This window comes from Schistocerca serialis, chromosome 7 (assembly GCF_023864345.2).
Source record: "Schistocerca serialis cubense isolate TAMUIC-IGC-003099 chromosome 7, iqSchSeri2.2, whole genome shotgun sequence".
Lineage (NCBI taxonomy): Eukaryota > Metazoa > Arthropoda > Insecta > Orthoptera > Acrididae > Schistocerca > Schistocerca serialis.
The window spans coordinates 89,271,264-89,295,793 of NC_064644.1; the positions used below are offsets into that span (position 1 = coordinate 89,271,264).

At 40.9% G+C, this 24,530-nt stretch overlaps 1 protein-coding gene across 1 annotated transcript in view; it reads left to right on the plus strand.

The window, feature by feature from the left end:
- LOC126412123 (succinate dehydrogenase assembly factor 4, mitochondrial-like) overlaps positions 1-20,334 on the plus strand; it is a 34,270-nt gene extending 13,936 nt beyond the window's left edge. The window contains exon 3 of the mRNA XM_050081563.1: positions 19,981-20,334. Coding sequence (XP_049937520.1) covers positions 19,981-20,150 — 170 coding nt within the window. The 3' untranslated portion in view covers positions 20,151-20,334. The remainder of the gene's footprint in view (positions 1-19,980) is intronic.
- Positions 20,335-24,530: the final 4,196 nt, after the last annotated feature.

Genomic DNA, 24,530 nt, shown 5'->3' on the forward strand with positions numbered 1-24,530 from the left:
ATGTTATGAGAAGGATATTTGCTACTCAGCATACAGCAGAACTCACACACACACACACACACACACACACACAAACACATACACACACGACCATAGTTTGTGGCAGCTGAAGCCAGACAGCGAGCAGCAGCGTATGATGGGAAAGGCAAGCAGGTAGTGGGGGTAAGGAGGAGGCTGGGCTGGGGAGGGGGAGGGATAGCAGGTTAGGAGTAGGAGACGGAAAGCACTGCTTGTGGGAGTGCACAGGGACGATGTGGAGATAGGGTAGAGTAGCTAGGTGCAGTTGGGAGCTTATAAGGAGGGTGGGGAGTTGCAGTAAAGGAGATAAGTAAAAAGACTATGGGTGTGTTGGTGGAATGGAGGGCTGGGTAGTGTTGGATTGGGAACCGGGAAGGGGATAGAGGGGTACGGGCAATGACTAACGAAGGCTGAGGCCAGGAGGGTTACAGGAACATAGCATATATTTCAGGGAGAGTTCCCACCTGCGCAATTCAGAAAAGCTGTTGGTGATGAAAAGGATTCAGATGGCACAGGATGTGAAGCAGTCATTGAAATAAAGAACATCATGTTGGGTGGCGTGCACAACACTGGGTTGTCCAGCTGTTTCTGGGCCACAGCTTGTCGGGGGCCATTCGTGCAGACAGAATGTTATGCCCACAAGGAATACAGCGCAGCAGTTGCAGCTTAGCATGTAGATCACATGACTGGTTTCACAGGTACCCCTGCCTTTGATGGGATAGGGGTGTTTGTGACTGGATTGGATTATGTGCTGGTGGGAGGATCAGTGGGACAAGTCTTGCTGCTAGTTCAGCAACAGGGATATGAAACATGAGGCAAAGGCTTGGGAGCAGGGGTTGTGTGGGGATAGACAAGGATATTGTGTAGATTCGGTGGGTGGCAGAATACCACTGTGGGAGGGGTAGGAAAGATAATGGGTAGCACATTTGTGATTTCAGTGCACGACGAGTGGTAGTTGAAACCCTGGCGGAGAATGTAATTCAGTGTCTCCAGTCGTGGGTGGTAATGAGTCATGAGGGGAATGCTGCTCCGTGGCTGGACGGTAGGACTTTGCAAGGTGGTAGGTGACTGGAAAGATAATATACGGGAGATTTCTTATTGTACAAGGTTGGGAAGGTAATGATGGCCTGTGAAGGCCTCAGTGAGACCCTCAGTACTTTTTGAGAGGGACAACTCATCACTGCAGATGTGATGGCCACAGGTGGCTAGGCTGTATGGATGGGACTTCTTGGTATGAAATAGGTGGCATCTGTCGAAGTGGAGGTATTGCTAGTGCTTGGTAGGTTTGATAGGAAAAGAGGTACTGATGGAACTGTCTTTGAGGTGGATGTCAATATCTAGGAAGGTGTCTTGTTGTGTTGAGTAGAACCAGGTGAAGTGAATAGAGGAGAAGGTGTTGAGCACTATTGAACATCACATTTCACAATACCCAACAGATTCCAAACCAACAACCTCCTTCGTAGTTGTCATGACCAATTATATCCTCAACCACAATTACTTTTCCTATCACGGCATTACCTACAAATGAATCCAGGGTATGGCTATGGTCATCCGCATGGCACCATCCTATCCCAACCTATTCATGGGCCATCTAGAGGAATTCTTCGTAAACACCCAGAATCCTAAACTTCACATCTGATTCATATTCATTGATGACACTTTCGTGATCTGGATTGACGGTGAGGACACTCTATCCACATTCTTCTAGAACTTCAACTCCTTCTCCCCCATTCACTTCACCTGGTCCTACTGAACCCAATAAGCCTCCATCCTCGATGTCGACCTCCACCCCAAAGATGGCTACATTAGTACCTCTGTACAAATCAAACCCACCAACCAGCATCAATATCTCCACTTCAACAGCTGCCACCCACTCCATACAAAGAAGCCTAACCATACAGCCTAGCCACCTGTGGCTGTCACATCTTACTGAGGGTCTCACTGAGGCCTTCACAGACTACAATTACCTTCCCAACCTTGTACAAAAACAGATCTCCTGTGCTTTGCCTCGAGATGACTGGGTGTTTGTGTTGTCCTCATCATTTCATCATCATCCAGGAAAGTGGCGAAATTGGACTGAGCAAAGATTGGGTAATTGTACGGGCGCTGATAACCACGCAGTCGAGCGCCCCACAAACCAAACATCATCATCATCATCCTGTGCTTTATCTTTACAGTCACCCACCACCTCCCAAAGTCCCACTGTCCGGCCACAGAGAAGCATTCCCCTCATGACTCAGTACCACCCAGAACTGGAGCAAGTGAGTTACATTCTCCGCCAGGCTTTTGACTACTCTCGTTGCGCCCTAAAATTAAAAATGCTCTACCCTCTATCCTTCCCACCCCTCACACAGTGAGGTTCCGCCACCCACAGAACCTACACAATATCCTTGTCCATCCCTACACAATCCCTGCTCCCAAACCCTAAGCCTCATTTCCTATATCTCTTTTATAGAGCTAGATACAGGGCCTGTCCCATACATCCTCCCACCACCGCCTACTCCATTCTGGTCACAAACATCACCTATTCCATCAAAGGCAGAGCTACGTGTGAAATCAGTCATGTGATCTAAAAGCTGAGCAGCAACCACTGTGCTACATTCTACATGGGCATGACAACCAAATGTCTGGCCACATGAGTGGTCACTAACAAACTGTGGCCAAAAAACAGCTGGATCACCCTGTTGCCCAGCACGATGTTCTTCATTTCAATACTGCTTCACATCTTGTGCCATCTGGATCCTTCCCACCAACACCAGCTTTTCTGAACTGTTCAGGTGGGAACTTTTCCTGCAATATATCCTACATTCCCATAACCCTTCTGGCCTCAACCTTCGTTAATCATTGTCCTTACCCATCTATCCTGTTCCCTGTTCCCAATCCAACACTACACAGCCCCTCCATTCCACCAGCACACTCACAGTGTTTTTACTTCTCTCCTTCCCCCCCCCCCCCCTCCCCCCGCCCCCCACTCTGTCTTCTGTATTAACTCCTGACTGGACCTAGCTGCCCTACCATCTCTCCACATTGTCCTTACATGCTCCCACAAGCAGCACTTTCCATCTCCTATCCCTACCATACTGTCTCTCCCCCTCCCAGACCTGGCCTCCTCCTTGCCCCCACCACCTGTTTCTCTCTTGTATCATGCGCTGCTGCTTGCTGTTTGGCTTCAGCTGCGAGAAAGTGTGAGTTTGTTTGTTTGTGTGTGTGTGTGTGTGTGTGTGTGTGTGTGTGTGTGTGTGTGTGTGTGCGTGCGTGTGCGTGCGTGCGTGCGTGCGTGTGTTGTCTAATTTCGAAGAAGACCTTGTTGGCCGAAAGCTCACTTTCTGACAGTCTTTTTGTTCTGCCTATCTGTGACTCAACATCTCCGCTATATGGTGAGTAGCAGCTATTCTTTTCATAATATTTCTAAGTGTTCAGATAGATATAAACTGAAATGGAAATCCTGTGTTCAGGGCATTGGTCAAATACTGAGTGTTGTTATATTTACCATTAGAACAGTATAACAAAGTGTAATTTTGCCTCAGAAATGGGCAGCTCAAGCAGTATGCAGTATAAGTTCTCTAACTTCATGTTGAGCCATGATCAGGAGTCTGAGGATTCTGTCACTGGCCTCTCAATATTTGTTTTCTTTACTGTAGTTTGTTGTTAGCAATATAAGCTTGTTCCAAGAATTAGTAGCTTTTGCTCAGTTAATACTTTGGATTGCACTCCTTGATATGTGCAGAAAGGTGTGCAGTATTCTGCTGCATCCATTTTCAGTAGGCTGTCATATGAATAAAAAAATCATAGCAGCAATCCTTGCACATTCAAGTCTTAACTAAAGAATTTCCCCATGGATCGCTAGCATCTACACTATTGAGGAGTTCCTGGAAAAATTAAGCAAATTCCTGAGTTACATTGTTAATTATGGCAATGCTACTCACAGCTTGTCATGTACATTGGAATTGCCTGTATTTTATTTTATTTATATTAATTTTATATATTGACTTGTTCCATGACCCTGGGGATTTTCTTCTCAGTATGGTCTTATGAAATTAGACGTGTAAAATAAAAAATATCTTACAGCTTCACTAATCTTTGGTGGTACAGAAGTTGTATGGTCATCTTACCTACCTTTCCACTAACTGAACTAAAAATTGTGACTTTTTTGTTGTCAGGGGATTTGCACTAATTTGCAATAATTTATAAGATACACTGCATTGCCCACTTATCAGTTGAGGCAATGCAGTGATGAGTACATATTCAGGATGACTGGGATTCAGTTCCCCATCCAGATTTAGGCTTTCCTAGCTTTCCCTAAATTGTTTTATAGTCAAACGTTGAGGCGTTTCCTTTGAAGTGCTTCATGTCCAGTTCCTTCCTCAATTTTAACTTGTGCTTCATCTTTAACACATTCTAGACTGACCACAGTGACTGTTGCAGTCCCCCAGATGCTGTAAACTTTTTCAGCTTTTTTGTGTGACTCGTGTTTACAAGATGAGGGATTCAAGCAGATTACCATGCGTTTCAGAAATATTGTAATTGATTCCAAACCATTATCATCAGTTTCAGAACCAGATTCTTCACTGGGCACAGAATTTCTTCATCAGTCAAACTCTCCTCCATTTTATGACAAAATTTTGCAATCAAGGCCTCCTGATAGGTGGTGTATCATGCATGGGTACAAACAATTCACAAAAAAAGATTGTTTGTGCAAAGAGAAAAGACCCGGACGGCCGCGCACAAGTGAAGAAAATGTTGGCCTGATTCAGGAAGCATTTGCTCGCAGGCAGGAAAATTGAACCACCAAGCCAGCAGAGCTGCAAATTCCACAACTAACCATTTGGAGAGTCCTAAGTAAAATGTTAGTAATGAAACCTTATCGTCTACAATTGGTTCAAGCCCTTTCTGAAGCTCATAAGGTGAAAAGAATGAAGTTCTGCAAGTTTGTCCTTGAACAAATGGAAACAGATGACCAGTTCATTTTGAAGCTAGTTTTTAGTGATGAAGCAACATTTCACATAAAAGGAAAAGACAGGTGACACAGTGTCCATATGTAGGGCATTGAGAATCTGTGAGAAAAAATTCAGCATGAACGTGATTCACCTAAGGTGAACGTTTTTTGTTCTATTTCAGCCAATAAAGTTTTTGGTCCTTTCTTTCTTCGAAGGTGCAATTGTAACTGGGCACACCTATCTTGAAATGTTGCAGAATTGGCTGTTCCCTCAACTCGAAGAAGCATCACATCAATTCATATTCCAGCAGGATGGGACACAACCTCATTGGCACTTATCCATCCATGCCTATTTGAATGAAAGGTGCCCACAGCAGTGGATCAGTTGCCAGGCGGCTCATGACAGAGCACTTCATCACTGGCCTCCAAGAAGCCCTGACCTCAGTCCCTGTGATTTTTGTCTATGGGAGAATGTTAAAGATACGATGCCTCGACCACCTCTACCAGCTAAAATTGAGGAGCTAAAAGAAAGGAACAACTGAAGCTATCCAAACTGTTACACCAGAGATGCTACAGAGACTGTGGAACGAGTTTGAGTATCGGAGTTGATGTCACTTGAGTGTGTGGAGGGAGTCATAGTGAACATTTATGAACTTGTTTTCTACTGAAAAAGCTTTTAAGTACTCTTCACATTGATTAATTAACCAAGATTCCATCATGTTTCCTTGATTAAATACTGATTTTCAAGGTTGTGGTATTCCTTTTCAATTACCCTGTATTATAAACACTGTGTACCATTATGATTTGTTTCCAACTTTGGCATTAGTCACCAATGTTACAAATTAAAAAAAGCAATCTCTCCCTTTTCCACAGGTTTCTTGTAGGCACTTACTTTCATATGATGTGAGTACAGTAATAGCTTCAGTATAGACTCAGAAACACCTCACTGGAAATTTTTCCAACAAGATTAGGCACGGCTTCAGTTGTGCAAAATCAGTGCTCTGCCTTTCTGATAAGGGCACATCACACAAATACAACTCATTATTAAGATACATACATATAGTTATATACACTGATATTGTACAATTGAAGGTGTGCCTAATCTTGTTGGAAAAATTGCCAGTGAGGTGTTTCCGAGTCTATACTGAAGCTATTATCGTGTTCACATCGTATGAAAGTGAGTGCATACAAGAAACCTGTGCAAAAGGGAGAGATTGCTTTTATAAATTTGTAACATTGGTGACTAATGCCAAAGTTGGAAACAAGGAAGGTGATTCAGTTATTGGCAAATGTGGAACAGATGGAAGAAATGACAGAGATGAGAGACTAGTTCAATTTGCAGAACATATGTAAACACCTACAGGGTGTTCAGAAAGTCTCTCTACAGTGCCATATGATTGTTAGCTGTGCGTGCTGTATGCCGCAGTGAAAATACCGAAATGAAAGTCAGTGAAATACAAGTTATTAATTTATTGAATATTCATTTTTACTTACAAATTTTCACATTAAATGTGGAAAGTGTCCCCCCTGTGAATATTCATTTTTACTTACAAATTTTCACATTAAATGTGCAAAGTGTCCCCCCTGTTGTTTAATACACAATTCAGTTTGTCTAATCATGTTTCCAAACACAAGCTGTAACATTTCTTTTGGACAGTTTTTATAGACAGTTGCTTTCGCTGCACCCCAGAAGAAAAAGTCAGGTGGTGTTAGGTCGGGCGATCATGGAGGCCAAAGTCCGTGTGAAATTATGTGATCACCAAAAACATCAGCAAGCAGTGACATTGAAACACGAGCTGTATGCACGGTTGCACCATCTTGTTGTAAATTATTTCACTTAACACAAGTTCTCCTATGAATGGGTACAGAATATCACTGCAGTATCATTGTGCATTTATTGTTTCATTAAAAAATATGGGACCCACAATCCGACGTCTAGAAATTGCAATCCAAACTCCTATTTTCACAGAATGAAGTGGTTCCTCATGAATACACAATCGATTTGCAGTACTCCACATACGAGAATTTTGTGAGTTCATTTTTCATTTAGAATATCTCTTCCACTTTGTTGAACAAAATTTTTGAACCATTGACAATAATGCAGTCTCTTGCCATGATCAGTATTCAGTATTTTTCAGTTCTCGCACAACTGTCACTGTGTCTGGGGAAAGTTTTAATTTTTTCCTAACAGCTGTGTGGGCCATTCCGACACTACATCCATTTTGTGGGCAAGTTTCTTACTAACTTGTTTGTACTCATGGACATTTTATCGGAAATATCGAGTAGTTTATCCCCAGACAAAATGCTAGGATGACCACTTCTCAATGCATCTGTCTCTGAACCTGTACTTCGAAATTTGTTAATCAGATCTCGCACAGTATTGCAGTGTGGGAGTGTTGTCTCTGGGAAAACTGAATTAAATGTTTGACAAACTGAAACTACGTATTTACCGCCAGCTTTGAACACTTGTTCGACTAAAAACACACGTTCTTCAATGGTTAGCATTTTAACAGTGACAAAATCAAAACAAATGAACAAAGGAACTAAACTTAAAGATTCACATCAACACGTAACAACACACACCAGCGATACTACTGATGCTGGCTGAGATAAATGAAACAGTGGAATGTTGGGAGAGTCCACTTGAAGGGAAGTAACCCAGGCAGGCAACCAGTCATACGGCACGTGTGGCTCACAATCATACGGCACTGTGGAGAGACTTTTTGAACACCCCGTGTTATGAATACATTCTTCAAGAAGCACCCTAGTCGCAAATGGACTGGGGATCCTAACTTTAAAGTGGAAAATGAAATAGATTTTATTCTTATCAACAGGCCTCAATACATTAAAGATGTCTCTGTGCTGAATAGGTTTAATACAGTGAAAATGGAGTAATAAGAGCAATATTTGAACTGAATATAGAAGATGAAAGATTGAAAGAAATTAAAGGAAAAAGAAGATTTTAAAATTTCAAAAACCTTGAAGAATGGAAAGTGGAATTTCAAGAAAGAATTAAGAGAAAATTAAAAGAATGTGAAGCAGAAGCAGTAACAAAGATACTAATCACAACATCTGAAGAAGTGGGTGGCTTGTGCAAATCTCAAGACTGACCAAAGAATCTGACAGATAAAGTGATACGTTTGATGGACAAGAGAACAAAAATGCGGTTCTCAGAAGGAAAAAAAAAAAAAGAAAAAAAAAAACAACATGAAAGATGACACCAAGAAGTGTGAAGCAGATGCACTAAAGGCCAATCTTTTAAATAAATTTAGTTTAAAGATGACTAAGCAGAAGCTTACGATTTGAAAGAATCAGCTAATAGCATTAGACACAGATCGGGGTCAAATTACAGATAAGAAAGAAATACTTGAATATATTGAGAATTTTTCTAGTAACCTGTACAGTAAAGTCAGTGATGATATCTTAATCCTAGATGAATTGACTGTCTTTGTTCCCCAAATACCAGAAATGTTCCCCACAGACATAAAACATGCTATAGACAAGATCAAAAAAGGAACTGCTCCAGGTAGTGATGACCTATCAGTCAACATTTTAAATCTGATGGATGGCAGATCTATAAAGGAAGTAGCTAAAAAATTTTTTAAGTTATTTGCACAATCGAAAATTACCAAGAGACTGGAATAAAGCCATAATAATCCTAATACATAAGAAAGGTAGTACTAGAGATATAAAAAGCTGTCACCCTACCAGCCTGTCCATACTGTACAAAGTTTTTACTAGAATTTTGACTATCAGATTGAGCACTACACTTGATGTGGCCCAACCCATTGAGCAACCTGGTTCCAATCAGGGTTTAATAACAGTTGATCATATCCTGACTCGTCGCAAAACAATTACTGGAACAAATGTCTACCTTCTACCTCACTGCCTTCCCTTTATAGATTTTGAAAAGCCATTCAATTTGATCAGCCACACAGTTGTTTTTGAGTCTCCAACAGAGCAATAAATAGAACAGACCTATATTGAAGTCTTATGTACAAAACTTCCACAGTGTTTGTGAATGTAGTTGAAGAAACCAATGAATTTCCCATTGAAAATGGTGTGAAACAATGTGACTGTGTGTGCAAAAGTAGTTACATCTGTCTTCGATAAAACAGTGTCTACTTTGGATTGGGAAACAAAGGGAATACAAATTCTGAGAAACAAATTAAATTACCCAAGGGTCATTGATGATATTGTTCAATTTGCAAATAGTATAGAAGAACTTCAAATATTGGTTAGTGAACTTGTGTTAATCTGCTCTGAAGTTGGCGTAAAAATGAACTGCGATAACACCAAGATCTTGAGGAATGAATGGACAGTGGAGGAAAATTATCTGTTGGAAGTACGCAACTGCACGGGGTCACAGAATATGCCTACATGGAACAACTGCTAAGTATGGAGGGTAATCCAAAACCAGAAGTATTTCGACATATTAAGTTTGGCTGGCAAGCTTATGGAAGATGCTCTACAGTTCCGAAGTGCTCTACAGTTCCGAAGTCTAAGATGTTGGCGAAGCTGCAGAAGACAGTTTTTGGCCAGTGTATACTGCCAGTAATAATTAATGGCTGTGAGACAAGGACATTAAGTGAATTTGTTGTTAGAAAACTATTAGTAGCATAAAGAGGAATGGAAAAATCAATGTTGGGCTACACAAATGAAACTAACGACTGGACAAGTTAAAAATTGAATAAAAAATGATGTTCAGTAGTTAGGTTTTTGAATATCTGCATATTATTAGACTCAGTTGCTGCGTTTTCGTCAGGGTCTACAGTAGAGTCACGCAGCACATGCCGATAATCCGTTTAGATGCATAGTTTAGTTTTCCACAGTCTTTAGTATGAACAGAGACTGTGATTGTTGCGTGCGGATGTGAGCCGAGTTGGTGACACTTCGCTCTCAGCTTCAGGCTGTGGTGGCTTTGGTTACACAGCTTGAGGCTGCAGTGGATGGGCCCCACTTTGTGGGCTGGCCGTGGGGATTCAAAGGACGTCAAGCACGTCCGAGTCCTCCATTCAGTCCTCACCAGTGGCCAACCCAGTTGCTGCTTGCACTGAAGTTGATCCCTCACCTGTGGTCGAGTGGGAGGTCGCCCCGGGGCGAAGCAGGCGGCGAAAGACTTCCCAGGTGACAGCACGTAAGGCCACCCCAGTGTGTCTGACAAACAGGTTCCAGGTGCTGTCTGTGGCTAACACTGACACTGAGCCAGATGCTGTCGCCTGTCCCGTTTCAGAGGAAACCACTCAGCCTGCAAGATCCGGGCAATCACAGAGGGTGGAATTATTGGTAGTTGGGAGCCCCAATGCTAGGCACATTATGGGGCTCCTTAGGGACTTGGCTGACAAAAAGGGTAAGAAAACCAATGTACACTCTGTGTGCATATCAGGTGGAGTCATTCTAGATGTGGAAAGGGTCCTCCCGGATGCCATGAAGAGCACAGGGTGCAGCCTCTGGTTTCGAGTGGCTAACATGAACCATGGACCTTGCCGTTGGTGGAGAGGCTTGTGTGCCTCAACGATACAGATGGCTGTACCGTAGGTGCAACTACAATGGAGAGGTATCTGTTGGGAGGCCAGACAAACGTGGTTCCTGAACAGAGCCAGCAGCCTTTTCAGTAGTTGCAGGGTCAAGAGTCTGGATGATTGACTGATCTGGCCTTGTAACACTAACCAAAACGGCCTTGCTGTGCTGGTACTGTGAATGGCTGAAAGCAAGGGGAAACTACAGCCATAATTTTTCCCGAGGGCATGCAGCTTTACTGTGTGCTTAAATGATGATGCCGTCCTCTTGGGTAAAATATTCCGGAGGTAAAATAGTCCCCCATTCGGATCTCCGGGCGGAGACTACTCAAGAGGACGTCGTTATGAGGAAAAAGAAAACTGGTGTTCTACGGATCGGAGCGTGGAATGTCAGATCCCTTAATCGGGCAGGCAGGTTAGAAAATTTAAAAAGGGAAATGGATAGGTTAAAGTTATATATAGTGGGAATTAGTGAAGTTCGGTGGCAGGAGGAACAAGACCTTTGGTCAGGAGAATACAGGGTTATAAATACAAAATCAAATAGGGGTAATGCAGGAGTAGGTTTAATAATGAATAAAAAATAGGAGTGTGGGTAAGCTACTACAAACAGCATAGTGAACGCATTATTGTGGCCAAGATAGACACGAAGCCCACACCTACTACAGTAGTACAAGTTTATATGCCAACTAGCTCTGCAGATGATGAAGAAATTGATGAAATGTATGATGAGATAAAAGAAATTATTCAGGTGGTGAAGGGAGACAAAAATTTAATAGTCATGGGTGACTGGAATTCGAGAGTAGGAAAAGGGAGAGAAGGAAACATAGTAGGTGAATATGGATTGGGGGTAAGAAATAAGAGAGGAAGCCGTCTGATAAAATTTTGCACAGAGCATAACTTAATCAATGCTAACACTTGGTTCAAGAATCGTAAAAGAAGGTTGTGTACATGGAAGAATCCTGGAGATACTAGAAGGTATCAGATAGATTATATAATGATAAGACAGAGATTTAGGAACCAAGTTTTAAATTGTAAGACATTTCCAGGGGCAGATGTGGACTCTGACCACAATCTATTGGTTATGAACTGTAGATTAAAACTGAAGAAACTACAAAAAGGTGGGAATTTAAGGAGATGGGACCTGGGTAAACTGCAAGAACCAGTGGTTGTACAGATTCAGTGAGAGAATAAGGGAACAATTGACAAGAATGGGGGAAAGAAATACAGTAGAAGAAGAACGGGTAGCTCTGAGGGATGAAATAGTGAAGACAGCAGAGGATCAAGTAGGTAAAAAGATGAAGGCTAGTATAAATCCTTGGGTAACAGAAGAAATATTGAATTTAATTCATGAAAGGAGAAAATATAAAAATGCAGTAAATGAAGCAGGCAAACGTCTCAAAAATGAGATCGACAGGAAGAGCAAAATGGCTAAGCAGGGATGGCTAGAGGACAAATGTAAGGATGTAAAGGCCTATCTCACTAAGGGTAAGATATATACTGCCTACAGGAAAATTAAAGAGACCTTTGCAGAAAAGAGAACCACTTGTATGAATATAAAGAGCTCAGATGGAAACCCAGTTCTAAGCAAAGATGGGAAAGCAGAAAGGTGGAAGGAGTATATAGAGGGTCTATACAAGGGCGAAGTACTTGAGGACAATATTATGGAAATGGAAGAGGATGTAGATGAAGATGAAATGGGAGACACAATACTGTATGAAGAATTTGACAGAGCACTGAAAGACCTGAGCCGAAACAAGGCCCCGGGAGTAGACAACATTCCATTAGAACTACTGATGGCCTTGGGAGAGCAAGTCCTGACCAAACTCTACCATCTGGTGAGCAAGATGTATGAGACAGGTGAAATACCCTCAGACTTCAAGAAGAATATAATAATTCCAATCTCAAAGAAAGCAGGTGTTGACAGATGTGAAAATTACCGAACTTTCAGTTTAATAAGTCCCAGCTGCAAAATACTTACACGAATTCGTTACAGATGAGTGGAAAAACTGGTAGAAGTCGACCTCGGGGAAGATCAGTTTGGATTCCATAGAAATATTGGAACACGTGAGGCAATACTGACCTTACGACTTATCTTAGAAGAAAGATTAAGGAAAGGCAAACCTACGTTTCTAGCATTTGTAGACTTAGAGAAAGCTTTTGACAATGTTGACTGGAATACTCTCTTTCAAGTTCTAAAGGTGGCAGGGATAAAATACAGGGAGCGAAAGGCTATTTACAATTTGTACAGAAAGCAGATGGCATTTATAAGAGTCGAGGGGCATGAAAGGGAAGCAATGGTTGGGAAGGGAGTGAGACAGGGTTGTAGCCCCTCCCTGATGTTATTCAATCTGTATATTGAGCAAGCAGTAAAGGAAACAAAAGAAAAATTCGTAGTAGGTATTAAAATCCATGGAGAAAAAATAAAAACTTTGAGGTTTGCTGATGACATTGTAATTCCGTCACAGACAGCAAAGAACCTGGAAGAGCAGCTGAACGGAATGGACATGGTCTTGAAAGGAGGATATAAGATGAATATCAACAAAAGCCAAACGAGGATAATGGTATGTAGTTGAATTGAGTCGGGTGATGCTGAGGGAATTAGATTAGGAAATGAGACACTTTAAGTAGTAAAGGAATTTTGCTATTTGGGGAGCAAAATAACTGATGATGGTTGAAGTAGAGTGGATATAAAATGTAGACTGGCAATGGCAAGGAAAGCATTTCTGAAGAAGAAAAATTTGTTAACATCGAGTATAGATTTAAGTGTCAGGAAGTCGTTTCTGAAAGTATCTGTATGGAGTGTAGCCATGTTTGGAAGTGAAACACGGACAATAAATAGTTTGGACAAGATAGGAATAGAAGCTTTCGAAATGTGGTGTTACAGACGAATGCCGAAGATTAGTTGGGTAGATCACATAAGTAATGAGGAGGTATTGAATAGAATTGGGGAGAAGAGGAGTTTGTGGCACAACCTGACAAGAAGAATGGACTGGTTAGTAGGACATGTTCTGAGGCATCAAGGGACCACTATTTTAGCATTGGAGGGCAGTGTGGAGGGTAAAAATCATAGAGGGAGACCAAGAGATGAATACACTAAGCAGATTCAGAAGGATGTAGGTTGCAATAAGTACTGGGAGATGAAGAAGCTTGCACAGGATTGGGTAACATGGAGAGCTGCATCAAACCAGTCTCAGTACTGAAGACAACAACAACAACAACAACAACAACAACAGCAGCAGCAGCAGCAGAAGTGGTAAAGGGTGCCAGTCTTGCTTGCAAGATGAAAGCAGAGCTGACCATTTGCAGCATAGTTGACAGGACCGATTGCGGACCTCTGGTACAGAGCCGAGTGGAGGGTCTGAATCAGAGACTCAGACAGTTCTTCGACCGTGTAGGTTGCATATTCCTCGACTTGCGCCAAAGGGTGGTTGGGTTTCAGGTTCTGCTGAATGGGTCAGGTGTCCACTATACGCAGGAGGCGGCTAAACGGGTAGCAGGGGCTTTGCGGCATTGACTGGGCGGTTTTTTAGGTTAGAGGGTCTCGGGAAAACACAAGAAGGGCTTCAGTCACAAAGGGTGCAGGCTAAACACAGGAAGAACGTAGATACGGGAACCACTGGTATAACAGTTGTAAATTGTGCTAGCTGTGTTGGGAAAGTACCAGAGCTCCAAGTGCTAATAGAAAGCACTGATGCTCAAATTGTTATAGGCCAGATGTAAGCTTAGCCGAAATTGTTGCGAAGAACCTAACAGTGTTCCGAAAGGATAGGCTAAACATGATTGGCGGTGGCGTGTTAATTGCTGTCAGAAGTAGTTTAACTTGTTGCGAAATTGAAGTAGTTGCTGAAAGGTTCAAAGAAAACTTGAGTTTGATTTCAAACACGTACTCGACTCATTCGATAATAGTTGGTGGTGACTTTAATTTACCCTCGATATGTTGGCGAAAATACATGTTCAATCTACATCTACATCTACATAGATACTCTGCAAATCACATTTAAGTGCCTGGCAGAGGGTTTATTGAACCACCTTCACAATTCTCTATTGTTCCAATCTCGTATAGCGCGCGGGAAGAATGAACACCTATATCTTTCCACACGAGCTCTTATTTCCCTTATTTTATCTTTGTGATCATCCTCTCTATGTAAGTCGGTGTCAACAAAATATTTTCGCATTCGGAGGAGAAAGTTGGTGATTGGAATTTCGTGAGAAGATTCTGTCGCAATGAAAAATGCCTTTCTTTTAATGATGTTGAGCCCAAATCCTGTATCATTTCATTGACACTCTCTCCCAGTTTTCACGATAATACAAAACATGCTGTCTTTCTTTGAACTTTTTCGATGTACTCAGTCAGTCCTATCTGGTAAGGGTCCGACACCGCGCAACAGTATTCTAAAAGAGGACAGACAAGTGTAGTGTAGGCAGTCTCCTTTGTAAGTCTGTTACATTTTCTAAGTGTGCTGCCAATGAAACGCAGTCTTTGGTTAGCCTTCCCCACAAAATTTTTATGTGTTCTTTCCAATTTAAATTGTTTGTAATTGTAATTCCTAGGTATTTAGTTGAATTTACAGCTTTTAGATTAGACTGATTTATCGTGTAACCGAAGTTTAACGCGTTCTTTTTAGCGCTCGTGTGGGTGACCTCACACTTCTAGTTATTTAAGGTCAACTGCCACTTTTCGCACCATTTCGATATTTCTTCTGGATCATTTTGCAGTTTGTTTTGACCTTCTGATGACTTTATTAGTTGATAAACGACAGCGTCATCTGCAAACAACCGAAGACGGCTGCTCAGATTGTTTCCCAAATTGTTTATATAGATAAGGAACAGCAAAGCGCCTATAACACTACCTTGGGGAATGCCAGAAATCACTTCTGTTTTACTCAATGATTTTCCATCAGTTACAACGAAGAACGAACTGTGACCTCTCCGACAGGAAATCACAGATCCAGGCACACAACTGAGACGATATTCCATGAGCACGCAATTTCACTATGAGCCACTTGTGTGGTACAGTGTCAAAAGCCTTCCGGAAATCCAGAAATACGGAATCGATCTGAAATCCCTTGTCAATAGCACTCAGCACTTCATGTGAATAAAGAGCTAGTTGTGTTTCACAAGAACAATGTTTTCTAAACCCATGTTGACTGTTTGTCAGTAGACCGTTTTCTTCGAGATAATTCATTACGTTCGAACACAATATATGTTATAAAATCCTGCTGCATATCGACGTTAGCGGTATGGGCCTGTAATTTAGTGGATTACTCCTACTATCTTTCTTGAATATTGGTGTGACCTGTGCAACTTTCCAGTCTTTGGGTACGGATCTTTCGTCGAGCGAACGGTTGTATATGATTGTTAAGTCTGGAGCTAATGCATCCACATACTCTGAAAGGAACCTAATTGGTATACAGTCTGGACCAGAAGACTTGCTTTTATTCAGTGATGTAAGTTGCTTCACTACTCTGAGGATATTTACTTCTACGTTACTCATGTTGGCAGCTGTTCTCGATTCGAATTCTGGAATATTTACTTCATTTTCTTTTGTGAAGGCATTTTGGAAGGCTATGGTTAGTAACTCTGCTTTGGCAGCACGGTCTTCGGTAGTATCTCCATTGCTGTCCCGCAGAGAAGGCATTGATTGTTTCTCGCCGCTAACATACTTCACATACAACCGGAATCGCTTTAGATTTTCTCCCAAGTTTTGAGACAAAGTTTCATTGTGGAAACTGTTATAAGCATCTCGCATTGAAGTCCACGCTGAATTTTGGGCTTCTGTAAAAGATTGCCAATCTTGGGAATTTTGCGTCTGTTTAAATTTGGCATGTTTGTTTCGTTGTTTCTGCAATAGTGTTCTAACCGTTTTGTGTACCAAGGAGGATCAGCTCCGTCATTTGTTAATTTATTTGGTACAAATCTCTCAATAGCTGCCGATACTATTTCTTTGAATTTAAGCCACTTCTGGTCTACACTTACATTATTAATTTGGAATGAGTGGAGATTGTCTCTCAGGAAGTCGTCAAGTGAATTTTTATCTGCTTTTTTCAATAGGTATATTTTTCGCTTATTTTCCGAGGATTTGGGGATTACAATATTCAATCTCGCTACGACAGCCCTGTGTTCACTAATCCCTGAATCGGTTTTAATGCTCGTTATTAACTCCGGAGGTATGCATAAAATATCATCCGAAATTGTGCTAAATGCATTTTCTGAAAATTATTTCGAGCAGTTAGTTCATGAGCCCATGCGAATAGTAAATGGTTATGAAAACACATTTGACCTCTTAGCAACAAATAATCCTGAGTTATGTTAACGGCAGGAAACAATCAGTGCCTTCTCAGCACTATAGCAATGTAGATACTATCGAAGACAGTGCTGCCAAAGCAGAGTTACTAAACACAGCCTTCCGAGAGGCCTTCACAAAAGAAAATGAAGTAAATATTCCAGAATTCGAATCGAGAACAGCTGCCAACATCAGTAACGTAGAAGTAGATATCCACGGAGTAGTGAAGCAACTTAAATCACTTAATAAAAGCAAGTCTTCTGGTCGAGACTGTATACCAATTAGGTTCCCTTTGGAGTATGCTGATGCATTAGCTCCATACTTAACAATCATATACAACCGTTCACTTGACAAAGAAAGATCCGTAACCAAAGACTGGAAAGTTGCACAGGTCACACCAATATTCAAGAAAGGTAGTAGGAGTAATCCACTAAATTACAGGCCCATATCACTAATGTCGATATGCAGCAGGATTTTATAACATATATTGTGTTCGAACGTAATGAATTACTTCGAAAAAAACGATCTATTGACACACAGTCAACATGGGCTTCGAAAATGTCGTTCCTGTGAAACACAACTAGCTCTTTATTCACATGAAGTGTTGAGTGCTGTTGACTAGGGATTTCAGATCAATTCCGTATTGCTGGATTTCTGGAAGGCTTTTGACAAGGTACCACACAAATGGCTTGTGGTGAAATTTTGTGTTTGGAATATCGTCGCAGTTATATGACTGGAATTGTGATTTCCTGTCAGAGAGGTCACAGTTTGTAGCAACTGACGGAAAGTCATTGAGTGAAACAGAAGAGATCTCTGGCATTCCCCAAGGTAGTGTTATAGGCCCTTTGCTGTTCCTTATCTATATAAACGATTTGGGAGACAATCTGAGCAGCCGTCTTCGGTTGTTTGCAGATGACGCTGTTGTTTATCAAATAATAGTCATCAGAAGATCAAAACAAACTGCAAAACGATTTAGAAAAGATATTTGAATGGTGCGAAAATTGGCAGTTGAATCTAAATTTAAACAAAAGTATGAGGTCATCCAAATGATTGCGAAAAGAAATCCTTTAAACTTTGGTTACACGATAAATCAGTCAAATCTAAAGGCCGTAAATTCAACTAAATACCTAGGAATTACAATTACGAACAACTTAAATTGGAAGGAACACATAGAAAATGTTGTGGGGAAGGCTAACCAAAGACTGCGTTTTATTGGTAGGATACTTAGAAAATGTAACAGAGCTACTAAGGAGACTGCCTACACTATGCTTGTCCGTCCTCTTTTAGAATACTGCTGCGCAATGCGGGATCCTTACCATATAGGACTGACGGAGTATATCGAAAAAGTTCAAAGGAAGTCAGCACGTTTTGCATTATTGCAAAAATTGGGAGAGTGTCACAGAAATGATACAGGATTTGGGCTGGACATCATTAAAAGAAAGGCTTTTTCGTTGCGACGGAATCTTCTCACGAAATTCCAATCATCAACTTTCTCCTCCGATTGTTGACACTGACCTACAGAGGGAGGAACGATCACCACGATAAAATAGGGGAAATTAGAGCTCGTACAGAAAGATATAGGTGTTCATTCTTTCCACGCTCTATACGAGATTGGAATAATAGAGAATTGTGAAGGTGGTTTGATGAACACTTAAATGTGATTTGCACAGTATCCATATAGATGTAGATATCACAAAATGCATGGTAATCAAGTAACAGAAAATTTAATACCTCAAAAGGTGTAGAGTATTTATCACATGAAAGTCATTATGGTAGAATGAGTTATTTTTCTTGCCATTTGAAATAAAATTTTGCCATTTGTTAATTATAAAATTACAAGGAAACAGACTGGCTGGCAAGCATGTACCTTAAGGAGATGAAATTTTAAGTTCTACTATTTGATACCTCCTGATAGTAAATATTAGTCAGCCATACTGACTAGTGTAATTTTGGGGTTTTATCAAGTAAACTATCATTTGCTAATTATGAGCTTATTTTAGTGAAAAAGGGTATACATGCTTTAGAGAATGAAAAGTATTACTTATGTGTTTATTTTACAGTTAATAATTGATAACACATGTTGTACAACCTTCAGTTTAGCACGTTGTTTCTTTAAATGTCCAAAATGTTCACTGTTGGCGGCTATACACAAAGCAGAATGATGAGTGGTCGCCACCGCTACGTCAGTCAGTGTTACAGTGGAGATCGCTGAACATGTCACTGTAATCTCTTGGCGAAGTTCCTCCAGCATGCGTGGCTTACATCGATAGATGTTCTCTTTCACAGTTCCCCACAAGTAAAAGTCCGTGGAGGGAACTCAGTGGGCCCTCTTCGTCCAGTCCAATGCTCCGGAAAATTGTCGTCCAGAAAAGATTGTACGGCTAGGTGGTAGTGCCCCATCCTGTTGGTAGAAGACCTCTTCATCAGCTCCATAAAGTGCACGTATACCTGGCAAACATTTCCAGGTACACTTCTCCAGTGACAGTAAAGTTGCATTTGGTGATCAGGAGTGTCATCATTTATCGCATGCAGTAATGTGGAATGTAAACTTTCCTCTTTGCACCTTTCAGAATGTTTCATACACAAGTACTACGAATGCTCACTTCACGTGCACATTGTGTAGCTAACTTCTGTGGAGAATTAACAAACATTTCCAGCATGAGAGCCAATGAAGCAGGACTTATAGCTGTACACTGTCTTCCTGATCTTCCTTTGTAAATATCACTTATCGTCCCATGCAATTCAAACCTGTCAGTGACGTGTTAGGGGGGTTGGCGGTTCTGTTTCAAACTCCCACCTCCGCTGACGTTGCAATTCAACGGCATTATCAAACTTGAAAAACCACTTCACAATACATTTTCATTGCTCGAATGTCAGATGTGCTCCAGCCATCTTGTTTTATCAATACCGAGATGAAAGTACTAATATCTGTTGAGCTGAAGACCGTACTACAACAAGCTCATAATTCAAATCAAATGACAATATTGATATCTCGATAGAGCCTGTTAAAGAGTGTATACATTTCTCTGGCGGACTCTGTATTAAATCATGTTATTCATAGAGTGTAAGTTGTTAGTCAGATAACTAAATTAACTGTTGCGTTATATGAAAGCCATACATGCATATCGACACTGCCTTAATGCAGCCTGTAAGGACTCTAAATTTTTTACACTTAATGCTATCAAAATTTTATGACTATAAGCTTGTGTATAATTTTCCTGCAGGAAAACTAGATGAACTGGACGCTGGAAAACACCCTTATCAAGAAAAGGAACCTCTTCCCCCATGGCCAGATAATACTAACCCTCACACTGGGGAAGTTGGAGGACCTCGTGGGCCTGAACCTACACGTTATGGGGACTGGGAAAGAAAAGGACGTGTGACAGATTTTTGAGTTCTAAATAATTGGACACATCAGCAAGTTCATTGTGTGAATGAATGCTTGGCTTTATGTACATGTAGATAAAAATAAGGGACATTGAGTAAGTCATTGTTAAATAAAATATTAAAACCTGTTGAAGTGTTAATTGTGTGTTAAAGTATTAATATGTAAATATATTTATGCGAATCTAGACAAATATGCGTATACAATTTTTCCATTTCTGTATTATGCCCTACTGGAATGACTGAAACCAAAGACGCCTCAGTCCAACCATACTTTCATCAATTCAAAATCTATTACCTCTTAAAGCAATCAGTGGGCTGCTGCTGCAGATCACATTACATGTTTGTGACATTCACGCTACTTTTGTGTAACACTGACTCTTGATGTAGACTGGCTCTTATTATATAAGGATGTTGTAAAGGCGTCCATTCAAATCAACGAAGATTATCATGGTTATTGTAGATGATGGTGGTACTACACTATGATCCTTAGTTTGTAAAGTTATATTCACACTGAAGTTTGCAACATGATTCATACAGTTTTCCCGCAGACAACTGGGTGATCGATGTTTGCAACATGTTTCAAACACTGAAACAGCTATCGGTGAATGTCAAATGAAACTGTTTCCAACCAGCTGTCACATATTGCCACTATATGGCTGTAGTGTTCCTGATTGTTAGTTTTGATTCTGTGTGATGCATTTGTGGTTGCACTGATTATTATTATTGAAAGATATTGGATGAGGCAGCAAGTTGGAATTAAAATTATTGTGGGGAATGTAAGAAGTTTCAGTTATAGAAATGCAAATAGGAAACAGGACTCACTGGAGAAATTGTGCTGCATTTCACATCAGCAGTAACTCAATGAACAAAAAGATTAGATCACTGGTTGTGCAATACCAATGGGAGTAAAATAAGATTTAGGACAGTAAGAAGTTGGATAAAGCCCCTGAAACAGTTTACAAGCTGATGTGGCACAAAGAGGACAAAACAGTGGGACAAATGAGTGTGACGCCAGTGCAGTGTATGTTGCAGGCAAATTATGGAAACTAGCATCACTCTAGAGGTCATTAATAGAACAAAATTAGTTGAGTTCTTTTTGAAGCAGAATTATAGGATTACAGAAGTGCAGTGCCTTCGGTGACGGTGGATGTGGTAGAGGCATCAAAATGTGGCAATTCTCCTGTCACATTCACAACAAGCAATCGTGCCAAAATAAATGAAGTTGCTTTTGATAATGTAGTTGACATCATTCAATAAAATATGTGTATCAAGATACTTTTTAAATTCAATTACTATTACATTAACATAACCTTTCACACTTTCAACCAGTGCTCTGCAAACTTCACGTGCTATTTGAGATATGACTTGCTTCAAAATTTGAATTAAATGTGCTAGACACTGAAACAAATCTCCGTTTGCCAAAAAAATGAAGAGTTACAGAAAGCTCCTGTAACAGGTTATTTATGCAACTTTTTCTGTAGTATGTTTTTGAGCATTAGGACAACTACACCTTTCTCTTTGCCTGCTCATTTTTTGTGTTAACAGAACACTAATACATATCAGTATAGTTTCCTCATCAATAGACATAGTGTACTAGATGATGTGAGTACTCTACAAGGAATGAAGATGCAGATGATGTCAGTATGCCATGAGAAATGTTTGCCACCAGTGTGGACATAAACCTTAAAGCAGAAACAATGTTGTGAACAGTGTTAGAAATGTGTTTGCAACAAAAACATGCTGCAAACTTGGGGTGAATGCTGCTTAAGACTGTTGAACAGTGAGTGTATTCTACAAAATATGGCTGCTAGGACAGTGTACAATCTGTGAGATACAAGATTCTATTACTTTTTTTCTGTGAATCTGCTATATTTCCTGCACCCACTGGCTATTCCACTCCTCCCCCTCTGCATATATAATACTATCTGAAGAACCCGGCATTGCCCAGGTATTTGTTGTGCCCATTTTTTTTATTGGAAATGGAAATAAAATGAACTGTGTTTGTCGTGTGTTGTTCCTGTACACTGGGTGCAGCTGCTTCATATGTCTAAAACACAATTTTGTAAACATTTCAGTGGCAATGCCTCTTCATAGTTCTATAGACAGCTGTTGTTTCCACTTAGACCCATTTGTGCTTTGCAGTTGAAAGCTGTCAAAAGTGCTGCCAGATGTCAAGGATTTCGTTAATTTGACTCAATTGTAGCAGTGTTTAGCAGTAAAGAAGAAGTGTATTAAAACTTCATTCATGGTATGGCATTTTTTCATACATCTCGGTGGTTATGATGTCATGTCTCCTGAATTATGATAAGTTAGTGGTTCTTACCCGCACAGTGACTGTTGCCTGACAGTAAGGGATATGTATACCAAGTTCAGTTGAAATTGGTCTGGTGGTTTAGGAGGAGATGTGGAACGTATACACACATACATTTTTATAATATGTATGGATATGTACTAGTAAATTCTGGATATTTCCTTAACTTTGTCCATTTGAGGTCTGGGCTTTGGGTGGGTGAACAAACATCTCCCAGCCAAACATTTGCAGCTCTGTTGTCCATCAAGCTGTGTGTGACTGAGTGTTATTGTGCAATAAGACAACACTATCACTAAGCATTTTGCACTACTGAATGGCCTGTCACAATTTGCACATTGTTTTCCTGTTACATTCAGCATTCACCATCTCAACTGTTGTCAGGAATACAATGAGGAGAACTCCCTGTCCGTCCCAGAACACGGAACACAGCTATCTCTGGACCAACACAGTCAAACTGAATTTCGTTTTGTAAGGAGAGCCACTTTGATGACAATGCATTGACTGCTGCTTGGATTCTGGAGTACTGTGTGCAACCCACATCTGATCACCTATGATGATTCACTCCAGAACCTCACCATCATCATGGCACCGCCACAGAAAATTCAAAGCTGCTCCCAGTGTGCTTTTCTTTGTGTTCTGGAGTCAGTTGCTTTGGTAACCATGTGGCACAGAGTTTTTGGAACAACATGTGCTCTCTGACAGTTGCATGTAATAAGGACCAGTACATCCGTGGGAACTGACTGCTGAGTTCCTTGACTGTGAAGCGATGATTCCCCATAATGCATTCTTGCATGATCTCCAGTCACCTTTAATGATGGATGGCCTCCTGCTGTGCTCCCCATCATGAACATTTTGGTGACTTGTTGCAAAGTCTCTGCATCAGTGACACTCCATCAGCTTGCTCGTGTTGTTAGGTCCCTAGCCCTGGCACAGCATACAATGAATTTGTCAGTGTTATGTTTTGTGGATTCAAAACTTTTATCACTGACCACACTTCACACACAGCAGGATGTGGAATACAAGCTTATATTTTCAACTGCTGCTGTAAAGCTACTGTGAGACCAAGAAATTCTGTCAGCACATGCACCATGCCATGTCATTACTCTATCACATACATGTAGCTGCTTCATGAAACATATGGTTTGCTAGCTGTAGGATGAGTGGGAGACTCCCTTTATGGACATATCTCATAGTTCAGCTGTATTTCCAATGCTCATGCACTGTGTCAGAACAGCTGTTATTCATCTGCAGCTGATGATGTTGATTATTGTTGGAAGACCTTAGAAGCACTCTTATTGCTGCTGTTAAACAAAAGTGTGCATGCACCAAACAGCTCTATTTGGCCCAGACACAGTGATAATAGCGTACTTTGTTGAAAGGTGGTGAAAATAGGCCATCAGGTGGTTGATATAATCTGAAGACTCAAAGATACTGAAAACAATTGAGACTAAGCTTCAGGATTACCTGTGCCTTTATCTTTTGAATGGTCCAACAGTGGTGAAAGTGAGACTTTAGGCTTTTTTCAGAACTCTGTCTGTGACAGAGGCTACCAGAAAAGGTGTGCAAGTAGGGGACACGCACACTGGTTCAGAGGTGAATATACTGCAGTGGTACACACATACATAGATGTTGGAAAAACCTGAGTGTCTCAATGTAAAGGAAATGGGAGAAATGACCAGTTGTACCTCATCTTACTCTGCCTGAGAGGATACATACAGACAAAAAATTCAGGGGATTGGTAGCAGTGCACAGGCTAGTCATGCAGTGTGATGTATACGCTATGAATACGGTCTTCAGTGGGAGGGATTCAGTCATGGTACCATAAGGTGTCAAAAGCTGACTGGGAGGGGGTATATTCTTATTTCAATCAAATACCATAGCTGGTTTGATGGTTGCTTTATCACTCACTGCTATGAGGAACAGGGAGGTGCTGAAATTCAGTTCCCAACAAAAAATAACTGTCAGCAGACAGTAAACATGTATGCCACAATTAGGTGGGAAAACCATGGTTGAGCACCATGTGGACCACATGTAGTCTGCACTGTATGATGGACATGTGGCTCTGAGTGTGTTATG